This window comes from Bombus pascuorum, chromosome 13 (genome assembly GCF_905332965.1).
Source record: "Bombus pascuorum chromosome 13, iyBomPasc1.1, whole genome shotgun sequence".
Classification (NCBI taxonomy): domain Eukaryota; kingdom Metazoa; phylum Arthropoda; class Insecta; order Hymenoptera; family Apidae; genus Bombus; species Bombus pascuorum.
Window position 1 is genome coordinate 12,231,850 of NC_083500.1, and position 16,603 is coordinate 12,248,452.

The 16,603-nt window shown below is 45.0% G+C and overlaps 2 protein-coding genes across 11 annotated transcripts in view; one reads left to right on the plus strand and one right to left on the minus strand.

The window, feature by feature from the left end:
- The window catches only part of LOC132913214 (uncharacterized protein DDB_G0283697), a 320,416-nt gene that overhangs the window by 97,702 nt on the left and 206,111 nt on the right, over positions 1 to 16,603 (minus strand). The window lies entirely within an intron of this gene.
- LOC132913217 (transcription factor 12) overlaps positions 1 to 16,603 on the plus strand; it is a 111,587-nt gene that overhangs the window by 3,025 nt on the left and 91,959 nt on the right. For all 10 annotated transcript variants that reach the window (XM_060971350.1, XM_060971351.1, XM_060971353.1 and 7 more), the window contains exons 3-4: positions 418 to 737; positions 16,069 to 16,118. In XM_060971350.1, the coding sequence (XP_060827333.1) occupies positions 656 to 737; positions 16,069 to 16,118 (132 nt within the window). In that variant the 5' untranslated portion in view covers positions 418 to 655. The remainder of the gene's footprint in view (positions 1 to 417; positions 738 to 16,068; positions 16,119 to 16,603) is intronic.

Genomic DNA, 16,603 nt, shown 5'->3' on the forward strand with positions numbered 1-16,603 from the left:
TTAAACTTATTATTTAAGACTAGATTGTTCGTAGATTAATGAAAAAAAAAAAAAACAAAATAGAAAACGAATAATCATTGGATCAGTTCTCCGATGGGCGGGCAGGAAGGAGAGTATAAACCAAATTTTGATTAAAACAGGATAAATACGTTATCCGATATTGCTGCCTTTTGCTTACGATCTTTGCTTAATTCGAATCACTTTGTTGAAAATAAATGCTCGGTCAAACAAATATAAGTCAAATGAAAAATTCTGGTGAAGAAAACGATACAAGTTATTTTCAAATTTTAATAATTTTTCACGAAAAAAGATATTCTCTTATACTCTTTCTCCCGCTCATCGGAGAATTACTAGACAATAAGAAAGACAAAGAAGTAACGATTATGTTCGATTAACGATAAACATATTTTTGCGAAGGTGTCGAAAGAGGAAAGAATGATATTCAAAGCAGCCGCGTAGCGACAGTGGCGCGAGTCAGTGGAGAAAGAGTGGCGCCACTGATGAACTATAAGAGCCGCATCGGTGAGGCGGCGTGGTTCAGTAGTGTGCGTGACCGTTCCGGGAGGAGGGTGACTCCACGCGCGGCCACACCGCGAAACCGTGCCCCACTCGCCTCAACCACGAACGTCCACTCGTTTTCTCGTCTCGTGAAAACATGGCGGCCAGCGACGACGAGCCGATGCATCTCTACGAGGTCTTTCAAAACTGCTTCAATAAGATCGCCAACAAGCATCCTGGTGAGTGTCGTCAGTCACTGAAACAATACTCATTAAACACAGAGAATCAGGAGAATTCTGTGTCGTGCGTGTACCGTGTGAAAATAGAGCGACGGAGTCTCTTGTGTCTAGTGTCTTCTGCGAGAGCACCGTGCATTAAATACAGCAAGCGTCGCTTTTGGTGGTTCCCTTGTGTCAACGAATCGTTTTACAAATGGTTAGGAAGAATTCGAGTGTTGTGTTTCGGTCGATCGAGCTCTTGATCACATCGACGATACGTGCCGGACGATTCTCTCGACTGACTCGCTCCGTTCTGTGTTTTGGTTTGCTTGTCAGTGCTTTGGACAGTGCTGCCCCGTCGTAGTGAACTAACCCCCCGAGAGAGAGAGAGAGAGAGATCATTTCTCTTCCTAGTGCTTCGTGTATCGCTATTATTGTTCTTTCGTTCGTTTAAACTCCAATACTATTCGCATATTGTCCGTGTGGCGTACTAGACGTCGAAAATATAGTCGACATAACCTAGACATCGGAGACTCGTCGCTTTCTCGCTCGCTGTCATGTGCAACAGTCGATCGAAACCGTTGTGATACATTTGTAAAGCGTTCGTACGGCTAATACCGAAAACAATAACGTTAGACATCAATGCATTATTATTCGTTTCGCGTATCATCGACGTTCGTTGATCTGGCGAGATTCGTTTTCAAAAGTTGGCCCCCGATTGGGCGAGACGGTCGAGACCCGATCATGTACCACGTGTCCTCTCGCCGACGCCGCTGCAATCGTTAGAGGTTAATCGCTCGAACATAATATAAGAAAGACCATAAATCGGAATCTTTCTGCTGGCGCAGAGCCTCGAAAGACTTCTCGAGGGTGGGAATTACGGTCCTTTCTTTCTCTTTTCATTTCTTTTTTTCTCTCTTCGCCTTTCCCTTTTCACGTAGTTGACCGAGAAAGAAATAGTTGTTACAATTCGGAGCATCGTTACGCCGTGGTCGTTGCGCGAACTGTATTTAAAAGAAGCTGGTTGCCAGTTTTAACACACGTCAATTCCAGCACGTGTCTGTCCGATCGAACGCCGACGATATTATCGACGCTCGATGTTGATCACGCTCGTGTTCGAATATTCTTATCTGTTTTCGAAATTTATATCTAATATGGTGACATTGTCGAGCTTTGATTTATCAGCGATAAGGTTAATAAGGGTAGCAGGTTTGGTCGGTCGTGTCGGCCACGAAATCATTCCGAAAATTGTTGTTCAAAGGGAATTGTAAAGTCGACTGTTTGCATGTCGCTCGGGATAGTTGGTAAACCGAGTCTCGGTTGTTTGTTTAGCTTGTGGATGCTGTTTGGAAAACGCTGGAGGTGGTGCATGGTTGTCCTCGACCAAATGCGCTTCCTAGTCGGTAACGAAATGTTTCGTGTCGCACGTAGTATCTACATATACTACGTATACAGGATCGACTATCCAAATTAAACGTTTTTTCTTTCTCTTGTTAGACGAGCCGCGTTAGATTGATATAGCGATGCACGCGGTGAGTTCGTGTATTTAATCGGAGATTAGATATACGATTCGCCGGCCGAACGGCGTGTCGAGTTTTACACGATGTTTGAAGAGCGGTCCGAATAATTTCGAAAATATCGCGTCGATTGTTTAGGATCGATCGTCGTCTTACTCATTTATATTCCCGATGTTTAAGCGCGCACGGTGTCGGGTTCGTTAAGCGTCAATTGTTCGGACGAGGCGGCCGCCAATTGCCAACAATCCGGTTAATTCTTTGCTCGTTTCGTCCCTGTTAATTTCAACGATTGCCACTTTGACTGGAAACATTCTATACGATTTGATATAAAGCCTCGTTCGGATTAGACCAGTTACCTGAATTCATACGATTTAAAGTCCAGTAACTTGAAACTTCTTTACCAGCATGAAATTATCGTTTACCTTGTTCCAGATATTCTTTCGAGTTTTTATACTTTATCAGCCTCGTTAGCAGTGAAACTATCAAATCGATCGGAATGATGCGCAGATTTTTTTTTTTTGTTTTGCAGCTATTAAAATAGTGTACGCGTTTTCGGTAATAATAACGTTTACCTTTATTGAGACAGGAACACGGTCGCGTTTCTTATCTTATTTCGTTGTTCTTGTCTCGTTACTTTAATCTTACGCGATACATGCAGGTAGGTAGATATTAAAGGCAGTCCCATGGTGTTGGTCGATCGTTACTCAAGGAGCAGCTAGCATTTGATTCAGGCCACAAATTCTCATTCATTGTTTTAATATCCGAAGGGTCAGGGCTCGATCGTTCAAGTGCAAGGGTATCTAAAAATAAAGGGGAATCTCCAACGTACATTCCACAGATATTTCTTTCCATTTGGACGAAGCGTTTCTATCTTTGTTCGTTAATGGGACTGTACATACATATGTATACGTTTCAAAGGTTCTCGCACGACAGGACGGGCAAACGGCAAAATTGCACGTAATGCCACGAAAACACGAGCGTAGATTTTAATGGTCGATTCGATCTAAAATTATCAGACAGTGACTCACGAGTAAATTTACCTGAAGCGGAGTTTGTTTCGGGAAACTGCGGCACGATAAAGCGTTCACCGTCCACGATACGTTTACTTAGGAGGAAATACTTTCTGTAAGCACTAATTATTCAATGTTGACCAACGTACAGGGTGTTTCAGAAACGTTCTTTTACGATCTTGAAACTTTTATCTCTCGATATTCCAGACTGTTTTAATCGTTGATATTACCGATTCGTCGTCGAAAGAGGCTTGCAACTCCGAAAGTAAAGATATCTGGATCGACGCGCATCTATCGAGACTCTTTCGCTTGTTTCGGTGGAGCAGTGCGCGATCCCGAAGCTTTACCTCGACTCTCATTCACGGTCCCTAAACTTTCTCCGATCGCAATGTTTTTGTCCGGGATCGATATTTCGGTACGAAGAAACGCGGTGCGATATCTCGGTGATGGGTGGAAAATCGAATCTGTTTCAGCTCGTAAACTGTAACGATGAATCCGCGCGACTTGCGAGTATTACGAGGGAATACCTGCTCGCAGGGAAACGCGGCTGATTTGATCTGACCCAAGAGCGCCATTTCTGAAACTCTCTCGTTCCCCAGAGCGAGAGTTTGAACGAACAACCATAAACGAGCTCCAGACACAACACTCGTGACTTAGCTCTCCTTCTTCCTTTCTCTTTCCACCCCACAGACCCTTCGATTTCTCTCTTTTTCCCTTTTTACCTTATTTCTCTCTCAGGAGAATTATCGAGGGAGTGTCACCGTGATGCACCTGCCTCTTGCTCTCTCTTTCTCTCTTTCTCTCTTTTTTCTCACTCCCCCTATATCCCTGTCTTCCTGCCGCCTTCTCCTTCGCTCTCGCATTGCTTATTGGTCGCACACGCGCCTCGCACACGACTCGGTACCGCAATGGCTCGCCTATGAAAATTCTCGATGGTACTCCAAGTGGATAAACGGATGATTTCGTAACTGCGGAAATGAAAACGTATACGACTCCCAAATGCGACCTGCAATTTCCTCTAGCAGCTATGATTCTGTATGGTACGTACGTTGCCGAAGACAATCGGAGTATTCGAGGATGGCTGCGCATCGATCTATCAAGTCGAAATAAAAAAGACTATGGATCTGTTAAATCGATAACAAAATTTAAAAAGTTGAAGCGATAAACGTTAACCGTCGGAACCGTCTCGCATATTTCGACTAACGTTATTAGCGAAAATTTACGTTGTTCCAATTTTTCTGAACGCGATAGAGAAGCGATTTTAAAACTCGATACGTCGTCGATCGATTTCGCTTCGAAGCTATCTTTCTATTTATTTTTGACGTCGAATGTATTATTTCTATCAGCCTCTTTTGACCACTTAAGAAATATTAATTAATATCGCGTACGCGGAATAATATTTATTAAATTAAACGATCGGAAGGCGTATACGTAGGTGTTTCCAAAGCTGGCGAATTCGATTTCTTGGATAGCGAAGCGCGCTCTATTCTTCGAGACGTTCGAACAACTCGTTACTCGTTAACGAAGCATTCGCGAAGCCCGTGTTCACGGAGAGGATGCGGGATTCTAGTGCTATTCTTCGGTAGCTCCAATTCCGGAAGCTGTCCGGTCTGAAAGTAAATCAGGGAAAAGTTTCCCGTGGTTCGGCTACGAAACTTTTCGATCCTCTTCTTAGGGAAGGCCAAGTCCAAAGTGCGTTTCATGTACGGGCGCGCACACACAAATCAAGGATGAGCATAATCTACATTTACAGCAGGGGCCCGATGAGCATCTGCTTCCACCCCTCTTCGCCCTCGACCCCTCATCCCTCTACGCCCTAGTCCGAATCCCTTTCTCCGCCAACGAGCATCCTCCCACCGTCGTGCACGCGTGTATTCTCCCGATCTCGATCGTTTCTTCCTCGTCCGCGTCGAACTTTGTTCGCTCGTTCCCTCTCTCTTCCATTTACACGCCAGAAACGTATATTATACAGCCAACGCATAGTATACAGCGTCGGCCATAAGTATATCAACGCGCTTATAAACATTTAGCGTAAGTCGAATGCTTTTCGCTACTTTTATTTTCTAGCTGTACCGTTATAAATAAGCCGTGGATTTTTATGCAATTTCGTATCTTTACCAAAAGAATCGAATAAACGAGACGAAACTTATTTCGTTACGTCTGTACGAATGATACGGTCGCCTCGGAAAGTAAGCCAACGCCCTTTAAACGTAAGACGGTTAACTTGGTTCCCGTAATGTAAAATATCGAACGAAGTAAAATTTGTCGGTGTCTCGGCGTCGAATGTAATTGGGTAGGTGTGCCGATACTTATGGTCGGCGATGTATTATATTATACGCGCGTGCGACACCAGTGTCGATAGGTCACGCGGAGATCTTTTCGTACGTTATCTTCAACTTTATTATTTGCTTTATCACTAGCGAAAAATTTGTAATCATTTAAGCTCGACCTTTCGATTCATCACGATTTTTCCGACCTCTTCCCCTCTCTCTCTCTCTCTCTCTTTGCATCTATTGCGTCTCGAAACAGAGGATTCTCTTTTTGCGTTCTTCGCGAAATCTGTGTAGATATTGTTGGTTGTTGTGGGTTTTATCGTCTCGCTGCGAGCAGGATAAAAATGCGCTTTGATAAAATGCTTAACGAGTCGTAACACTTTGTATATAGGATGATACTAGTATATTGTGACGATATGAGTAATTTCAATATGCACTGGTATTTTTTTGTTCGAGGGTGAATGTGCGTCTTTCGATCGTGAGGTCATCGAGATAACAGCAATATAAAGACGCGTATTTATCAGCGATCGTGTTGGCGAATCTTAAAATGTTGCAGAAATCGTTGTATTCGCGCTTCGAGGCACTATTTTTTCGCTTAATGGGAAAACACGCGTATCACGCAGCCTTCTTTAAGCTTAAGACGATTATTAACGATAAAGAAACGCGACCAGATGCAAAACGAAGGAAAGAACGCGGCAGAGTCGAAGGTTAGTCGAAGCATGGAGATTTACTTTCGGGCTGCTGAACTAGATTAGCTGGCTCGATAGCGGAGAGTAGACGCGAAGGTGTTTGAGAAGTTGGCGAAACGGGCGAGTGCACGGTGCGACTCGAATTCCTGACTAATGCAAGTCCCTCGTTACCGAACATACGCCGCCATTCGCCGCGCTCCCGTTATGGTCGATATGAATTTGCCACAGCGTGAAACGCCATCGTCCTGAAACTCTTCGCTTCTCTCCCATTCTCCTTCTCTTTCCCTCCGTATCTTCCCCTCGAGAGTAACGCGCCAACAATCTCGTGTCTCCGCTCTTTCTGTATTTCTCTCTCGGTGGCCGTCGACTGGTCTTGGTAAATTCGCGATGTTCCACGGGGAAGAGCAAAAGTCCATTAGCCATTGCGAGAACTGGGTTACCGAAAGGAGCTTGGACAGATAAAAAAGATTCTCGACGATTCTCTATATTTGGCGCATGTCGTTCCCTTTCGCCGATCAGCCGTTCCCGAACCGAGATCTCCGATTCGAACTTCAAAGTCTCCAAAATCGTGCAACGTTTCCCTTGGTTTCTTGGTTACCACGGATACACGTTGTATCACGTTCTCTGGAAAGACGGTCTATCGTCCTAGAGAGTCTCTTAGCAGTTTGACTGAAAGCACCACCCTATGGAGTACCATATCCTGCTATCCTCTTGTCTCATTGGCGTAGGCTTCACTGTTCTCAACTTCCTTTCTCCTTTATCGTTACAACGATAAAAGTTTCATCGGATAGATCTACTAGTTTGTACGTCGAAAAGGACAAGTAAAATTCGTATAACAGAAGTTCGTCGATTCTCCTTATTGCCGATGATTTTTCATTCACACGGTATGTGTTGAGCTTTGGATAATTAAAAGTCCACGTAAACGGAATTCGCTTGTAATTAAAATTCTCTGAAATATTCCATTTTCTCTTTATAAAATTCCACGAAACATCACTTTTGCAATAGAGCGAAGGTGAAAGATCTGTCTGACCAGAAACCTCTGCACGCTGTTAAATTTCATTATTAACTGTTAACGACAAAGAGAGATAAATCGTGACGGCAAACGAATTGAAATCAAATCTGGGTATAACTCGCGACAAACATGTTCTACTGCAGTCCGCTATCACACACAGCATAGAAATCGAGTCTCTTCTGATTAACAATTCAAAGTCGTATCGCTGCATAGATCCTCGATCCGCGTATACTTGTTTTCGTCGTAAAGGTACCAAAAGTAGCCCCGCTTTCTAAAAGAAGTATAAAAAAAAAAAAAAAAAAGAAAGAAAGGAACGAGACTGGCGGAGACGAAGAAATTGATCGCAGGCCGATTTAAGTCGGGTAGGAAGAGCGATGCCACCTGTAACAGATCGTGAGCGCGCGTAATCGGCGAAAAGCTGGCTGGTCGAACGCGTGTGCAGACATTCACGCTCGCGCACAAATGCACGCAAGTGCGCGCCGCTGGTGGGTCTGTACGGCGCCGACCTGCACCACGGTTCGGAATAGACATCTGGCCAGATTTCGTTAAGTTTGGCCCACGTGTACACACCTATACGTACGCGTATATATACGGCATATATAGACGCGTACACGCGACACCGGGGCTCGAACAAATGTGCATTCGGCTCCTGGCGCCACAGCCGAAAAGGGGGCTCTGATTTTTTGGCAGGTGCCACTGTCCTCGACCAGCGTCACTTTCCGACGTTCAATGGCCTGCCCCCGACTCACGAAATTCCTCGGAATTTCCAGTCTCATCGACCGCGAGGTACCACGGGTCAAACTCGACCATCGAACTTCGTCTGCCCTGTAATTTCCCTCTGATCATCCTCCGCTCGATTCTCTTTCTCTCTCTCTCTCTCTCTCTTCCTCTCGTCCCCCCTCCCTCTCTCATTCCTCGGCTCCGTCGATTTAGTGGGAAGCAATTCTCAGAAGAAATAGCTCTTCCGTCTATCGTCGTTTATAAGGCACCCTTGCCATTCCACCCTGAGCAAAGGAAAGACCATCGAACGCGCGTGAGAACGCGTGATCTGGTAAAACGTGAAGGCGAAAATGGCGGCAGCTTCTCACCTGTTGAACGCAAGCCCGAGGCGATGCAGAAGATCTGCTCCTGCCTCGAACGTTAATACTCTTGGTGGTCCTCTTGTGCCGTGCTGGTTCACGTGAACCCGTGAATGAAAACCCGGGTTAACCTAGCCGTGAGAACTGGAGCGAGAGGGAGAGAGACAGCACGAAATCGGAGCACGTGTACGCCACGTGCCATGGGCGGCACGAGCTCGCGCGCGCGCGCGTACACACGCACGCACCTTTGCCACCTTTTTTCCACGCGATTTTACTTTACGCGGCCAGCACTTTACCCGTTTTCACCATTTTCGATCGTCCGGTAGGAAACCGTGAACCTGTTCTCGTCTGTACTCACGATTGTCGGGCGAATCTTGCCAATGTGGATGCGTCCTATCTTTCATTTTGGGTTTACCTTCTGTACACAGCGCCCCACGAAAATATTCGAACGATTATCGTCAGACCGCGAATTTTTATGCAAATTCCTATTTATATGAAAACGGAGAAAGCAGAAACCTTACACAGGTTTCCTCCATCTTTAAATACCCCATAAATGTATAAAAATTTGTAGCATTCGCTTTTCTAGGCAACTATACCTTGAACGAACGTACTCATACTCGTCGTACCGACGAATAGATTGCTGATATATGTGCAAAATTAGGCGAGAATGTAAATGAATATACAAATTTATAAAGTATCTGTACCAATGATCTATAAGATATCTTTTATCTGTATGTACAAAAATATGAATTTGCGTATCCATTCATAAATTGGAAAGTGGCACCTAAAATCCTAAGCTACGTCGTTCGTGTTTATCGTTGCTTTTCTTACGGAGACATCGAATTGGATTCTGTCCAAGGAACACGAACAAAAGGGATTCACGAAACGATACCCTCGACGGATAATCCATTTCAGGAACATTTCGGATCATTTTCCTCTATCAGTCTCGTTCGATTATTTCTTGCTCTTCGCTTAGGTCAACATTTCCAGAGAACTCAAATTGAAGTAGAAATTGATCGCGAGGAAGATCGAAATTTCGAGAAAACTCAAGAGAGATTTTTGGTACAGTTTTACAATGTTTATAAACCTGTAAAAGACACCTATAAAAGATGGCGTTCTGAGAAGAGAGATCCCCCTCTTTGCTCAACGAACGACTCGATTAATATATCGTTTTCCTCCATCAATTTATTTCTCCCAATTATTCCCCGACTTTCGTTCGGTTCGAGAAAAAGAAACTTTAAGAAAAATGAACGATGTGTTGCCTACAGCGAGAAACTTCGGTTATGTGGGTTGCGCGAATCATATGTGGTGCTCCACGTAAGAACAACAGCAAAGAAATATGTTTTTTTTTGGAAAAATTATATTTATCGGTACTCGAACGATCTTATCGCTATCCGTCCAAGGCTGAGACAGTTCCGGTCAGAAGGAACCAGATATTTGTGATTGTTGGTGCCAATGCATTAAAAAGATAACGTTTGAGAGTCACTGGAGCCCCCGTGGCCTGCGCCACTGTCCTCCGGTGGGCCCCTTCTAGGGTAACACGAAGGGGGGCACTGACAGCGACAGCTGCCGCTGCTGCTGCTATATTCCCCTCCTTCTTTCTTTCTCCATCTCTCCTACTCGCTGTCCATGTCTCACCGTTTCCACTCGGTCCCTTTTGCCGGAGCCATAACCCTCTTGGTCCCGCGGGGCCCGTTGGCACCAAGGCATCCCCACCATGATGCCCATGGTCGCGTGGCAGCCAGCCTTCTCCTCTACAAAATACACCTTCGCCGTTCCGTTTACATCCAAACGCCGCAACGGACGGTCCCCTTTTTTCTTCCTTTTTCTTTCTACCCCTCTCTTTTTCTTTTTCCCTTCGTTCTTTCTTCTTGCAGCGCTTCCTTTCCTCAGACTGCGAATATCACGCTCGAGCCAGCCTCGCTCCTTCTCGCGAATCGTACGCTCGATTCGACTCTTCGCGTTGATACGTACCGGTCGCTGGCTTGCTACTCTTTTTATCCCAAATTTTTGCTGCTCCTGCTATCTTCCGCTACGGAAAGTAACGGTTTCAAAATACTCGCCCCGATGGTATGCATCGGTCTCTCCGATTCGGATTTCACCTGCTCTGATTGATATACGAGGGATAATTTAATTAGTTTCGTTGCAATTGGAACGTCGAATAAGAATCGATGCAGGCTCGATTATATTTCTATCAATCGCATGTATGTGCACGATTTTTACACAACTGACGATAAGTATTCTTTCGTTGCTACGCGTGCATTGCTCTCCGTATAGTAACAAGTAACTGCCGAGAAAAAGTGGCTCGTCTGCATCGATCCTGAGCGAAGTATTTCCGCGAAGTCCATCGGTACTCGAAGAATTTGTCTGGATGGACCATCGCGTTTCGCGACTTCAATTTCTATATCTTTCGCTCACATTCGCGGGCTCCTTGCTCTTCCTATCCGTGTACATAACCGTATACACCCATAATACACTGCGGTTTCAGAGCCGATGAATAAGTCGCGATATTACACGTAGAAGTATAATGCACACGCTCTTCCGATTATTTTCACTACGCTGGTTCCACTGTGGCCTTGCGAGCGAGCTTTCGAAATTCTGGTCTTGCAAACAGCTTGGAAACTCGAAGATATAAAACCTGCATAAAAAATTCCTTCGAATATTAATTTCATCCAAGTCCAAGCCGAACAAGTTTCAAGACAATAGCGTAAGATCCGCGTGTTAAGTAGCGTTAGATCGTCGTTGCGATAGAACAGAGAGAAACAGAGAGGATCGCAGATCGATGGAACGATTCGATTCGAGTCAGAGCGCCGGTTCGGTTGAGCACCAGTGTCTACCTGAGTTCTTTTTCATATTTTTTTTTCCTCTTTCTCTGCTGGTCTTCTATTCTTCCTCCCTCTGGTGTACGTATCCCCTCTACCATTGGGGTCGAGGGCCCCAAGGGTGGCAAACCTTTCCCCCTTCCTCTTCTTTCCCTATTCTCTGCTGGCCGCGAACTTCTTTTTTCTTCTTTTTCTCTTCCCTTCCTCCCTTCTTCTTTCTCCCTCCTCCCTTTCTTTGTCCGCCTGTGTCTCTCTCTCGCTCGCTCGCTCGCTTTCTCTTGCTTACCTGCGGGAACTTGGAACACCCTTTTGGGTCGCGTGGCACCGTGCACCGGCATGGTACACACGCGAATTCTCCCATAGAAATCGCTCGTTGGGGTGCGTGGGTCTGCGTTGTGGCGGTATATGTATCGGGTGTCCTGCAAATATGACAAAGAAAAGAAGAATTCTTGAGAAGATTCTGAAAATTTATACGGAAGTTGCAACTATTTCAGGACGCTTATGTGCAAATGTACATATATCTAGTAGAAAAATTAGCATACGGCACGAATAGATATCTGAAACGTATAATAAGCGCAGAGTAATCTCTTACTCAGAGTAATCGGGTTATGGGTATATTTTGTGTACTTTGTATTTTCAGATATGTCTCAACATTCGTCTAATACAATCGTGAAATGTTTCGTTATCGTGGGAATGAAATTTCAAAACTGTTTCCTGTAATACACGCGTTGTATTCGTAAAATGTTTCTACAAGTATTCGAATACTTTTGTCAGACGCTGTATCTTGTATTTTGGGAATGTCAGTCGTATCCTGATTTCTTGAAACGTCGTCACGAAACGTCGAGGACGACTATTAAAATTTACACGCGGGCGTAAAAAAATGCAGCGACTATTCGAGGGAGATAATCGAATTAAGCCTTTCCAAGGCGCGCAGGTGTTTCATTATTTCTTTCACCGTTTTTACAAGCTTCGCCGTCACATTTTTCTCGGCGTTCATTTACGTTTGCTTTAATCGTGCTCTCAACAGGTGGTGATACAACACGTTAGAAATTCGATCGACCAGATTTCGGGCAGCTTTCTTTCTCCGCTCGATCTTACGAGGCAAATTGCTCGAGGTCCTACTTCACGAAGCTGTGATTCCTCGCTGAGACAGCGACGAACTTTTGCCAGTGTTTCGCGTTTCATGAAAGAATCGCTGGTTCTTACCCGACTATACTTAATTTTTCTTCGTGTTTCTGTCGCTAGCCACGAGTTAATAAATGCTGCTGCTTGTGGCTAGCGGCAAAGATCAGAAAATTAAGAATCGTCGCGACGGAAACAATTGTTTCTACAGTGTGTAAAGTTGGCTGATCGTTTTACAACGCACGTTGCTATTTTTCGGATGATCGATATTATTTCTAGTTTACATTTGCGCGTAGACAACTTGTTGCTAGGAACACACGTCGTTTCGAAACCGAGACAAAATCAAAATGTTCCTTTCATTAACATTTCATTCATTTTCAACAACGCGAGCAAAATGTTTCTACGAGTCGATATTCGTCGAGCGCCGATTGGAACGTGCAGCAACGACAAAAAGTTGCGCGTTGCTGCTTCAGCGACGACGCGATTCAAGCGAGTATCGGTTGCTTGTGGGAACGAAAAGGATCCTTTGGTCGGAGTTTGGTCAGAGTGCAGCAAGGTACCCACGCTGATCAGGCGACCGATCGTTTTTCGAAAAAAGGGAAAAAATCAAGGGTCGGGTCAAGCTGTCGCTGGAATCCGGGGTCAAAGTACAGTCGCTTAATTCTGGTCCACGTTGAACACGTTCGATCGAGCGCGTAATCGTATCTTTTAACGCATCCCTCGAACGTCCCTAGATTATGGAAATTTTGCGTTATATGGAAGGAACGCGCCTCGTTGATTAAACTCTTCTTCGTTAACCCGTCTCGCGAGGCCGAAGCCGCATTTTTACCACCTGTTCTTTAATTTCACTTCGTTCTATCGGCTAGATGAGAACCGGATGCTGACGTCTAGAGGTTTACCGAGGTGGATCAGTACGAACGATAAGTCAGTCGTATCGCGTGGTTCGCTTCAACTTGGACGTTCAACGCGGAAACCTTTCTCGCTGCTTTTCTCCGGAATCGGGAAACGCAGATACGCGGCTCTACCGTTTCGCGGTGCCTTGTCTTTCACGACCATTTTTTTTACGTCCGCGCTTGCTTTTCAACGTTTAGTCGTTGCACGCTTTTTTTCTTTTCTCTTTTTTACGAGATCGTCAAAACTCTGAAACGCTGGCTGGCATTTTCGCGGCACGTAATATTCGCTGATATTTTTTCCTTTCTCTTTCATGCGACTCCGTGGCGAATTCGCGAAACAGCGATACGCAGTTATTCGGTAAATCATCGAAAATTTATACATTTGCGTAAAGAAGCCGCGTTTCACGAAACACCGTTGATACTCATTCCCACTACCTGTCCATTTATCTTTTTTCCCGACTGTAAGTTCGAGATAGAGGGGAAAAATATAATAAAATTCGTAGATGAGTATCCTTATTCGTTTCTGGTCTCTATTCCTCCATAGATTTTTGCGTCGGAATCTATACAAGTAAAATAGAATAGAGTGGTTGCAGAGGGATGTACGCGAGGTAACGACACTGTGATCGGGGGAAAATAATTTTAGGTAATTCTAATTCGATGGTGTCGCGCTGATATACGACGCCGAACAGGCTGACCACCAAATCGCGGTCGTGTCTCGCGCGCTGAAAATCGTTGGTCGCCGCGCGCAACGCGGCGTGGCGCGTGGTTTTCGAGGTTGTGTCGCGCATTTCGCGAGCTGTAATGCCGAATTGATGTCGGCCGAAATCCGTGTAGATGGTATCGTGGCGACCAGTGGCCGGCTGTGGCGCCGGTAATTCGCCGCCGACATTCGCGTTCCCTCTTTCTGCGATCCTCGCATTCCCTTTCTCGTATTTAGAGTTCAAAGTAGGAAAGCGTTAATCGTTTGGTAGATAAGATACGTGGGAACGTGACACAACGTTCGAGTGAATTTATATTATTATAATACACATACGTTATCCTATATAAATGGTAGTATAAAATTAGAATATGCGGGCACTCGAGTGGATTTGTAGCGACAGCACATGAACGTTAATAAAATATACGTATGCGTTAACCCCAAACTAGCGAGAACAGTTTGATCTGATTCGGGCAATCGTCGAGGAAAGTATACGCGAATTTGTCCTGCGATGGCGTAATCGTACGACACACGTGGAACAGATGATCACCGCGCAAAACACTTATCAAGAGCCGCGGTATCTCTCTATATTACATATAACACTATCTTACGGTAATATCTCTTTATCGTAATATTAATTCAATACGTTGCAAGATAATATTTAGGAAAATTGCCGGATCGTTGTAATTTTTCCGACGTCGCTGCTGCGGTCTGTCAGGATACGCGTGGCACGAAGCGGCCAGTTGGGGTTCGATGGTTCGCCACAATGGTATCTTATTTACTGTTCTGCCGGTAGTCTTTATCTTAGCACCGGTGATCTTTGATTCTAATAGCGATACCGGCATGGAATACTGTAAATCGTGGAGGAACAGGGGCACGTACGTTGTTTCCATGGCGAGTGAAACACACTTGGTCGGCAAGTCGGACAAGGGCAGCAACTCCGGAATCTCGTCGAGCGGAATCCGTAGTAATTCTTCATCGAGCAATATTCGATAGAGGTGACGCCGGCAGGAGCCAGCGTGGAAGACGAACTAGTCGTGACACGAAGGCCCGGTGCTCAACACTACGTCATAACGGTCGAGCTGGCTTGCACTGGCTCTGAGGATGACACGATGGACCATGGTTTAGCTTGTACTTTGATGCATGATATTGCAGACTCGGTACTGCACGCTTCGGCAAACATGTCACGAGCAAGCCGAAACTGTTAGGATTCATAGTTACCTCGGCCGATCGTGGCATAGTCGGACACTCGCCCTATCGTCTACGCACGGCTATATCCGTCCTCTGTAATATGATATACTCCTTCTGTACCATTCCCTTTTCTCGGCTAGTTATCAACTAGCTGCGCTCTCCGCTTTTACCACTTTAATAAGAGAATCTCTCTCTTTCTCTCTGAATCGCTAGATAAATTACTTGAAATAATTAACATACGTCCTCGAATCGTCGGCAAATCTCACGTTCGAGGATGGTCGATCGGAGGTTACTCGGATCGTTTATGCACATAGCGTATAGGGCAACTCGAAGGGATGACGATCGAATTGCGCAATAATAGGGTGTAACGTTAAAATATCGTTGAATTAAAATTAATCGGAATTCTTGCGCGGTAGTTTTCGAGACCGGTAAATCCAGCCGATGCTCGTAAATTCTGTGCAAGATACGCGCACGTAGATTCACGTTCTCGTCTGTCTGTAGGCGTGTGTGTGTGTGTGTACGTGTGTGTATGGGGTGGGCATTAATAACGGATGAAGCCTCGACTGCGGAAACCTCGTAATGTTTATCTCGTTGTTTATTCTGCATGCGTCGCAGCCGCAACGCGGAAAACGCGTACATCCCGCTTGGATTCTTAACGCGATCGCGGTTTTGATTTATAAAGACGGGGCGCGAATTTATGCCCGGCATTAATTTTGCATCGACTCCGCTTGCCACGCGTTCCACTACGGCATCAGAGCTTAGTCTTCGTCTTATTTCGCTCCCCTTTTTGTCGGTACCGCGTCTGGAAATAACGTATGTTTCTAGTATTATTATCGATATTGCGAGTTACCTAAACTCCGAGCCTCGAAAAATTGCCACGCGAAATTTATAGCAAGATGGAGTTGCTCGCGTCACTCAAACCTTAACGTCTTACGATTTAATCTTAAACTTTACTTTGCATAGAACAATGAAACTCGTCCTATATTATCTATAATATTGTTTCGATCGTGACGAATGGATTTTAACGTGGCTTCTTGTCTGTTGCAGAAAAATTAGGCTTCCAGTCGCCGTATGGCCCCACGATGGACAATGGGATGGTAAGTCTCGTTCCCTTTCTTGTTGTTACTCGTTGATTATTCTTGAAACGCGAAGCGGAAACTGGATGATGTTCAGAGGGTGAATGTAAGGTCTTTTTTCCCCTCCACGGTTGACCATCTCGAATCTTAAGATAAAGCAGGATTACGTAAGAAACAGGAGCGCAATAATTATTGCAGTCGTAGAGGCAAATTTATCCGAGAAAAAGTTACTCCTTTTCTTCTTCTCTCTCGCGGCGCGCCCACGAGTACCCCTCTACGTAATCCCAAAACTTTATCCCGAGTAATATTTTTTGGGAAGCGGTTCTCATCGTCTTTGAAATTCTCCCCTAAAAACACTGTACGCCACTCTCTTGCCAGTAGCTTATCCGTAAAGCCGGGATTTAATTTCTTTAAATCCTGGTAACAAAGGGAACAGCATCCGTTAAGCGTTCTTAAAAAGTTCTCCTTGAATCATCTCCACGCACTTTCGTAGTTTCAGCTATTAA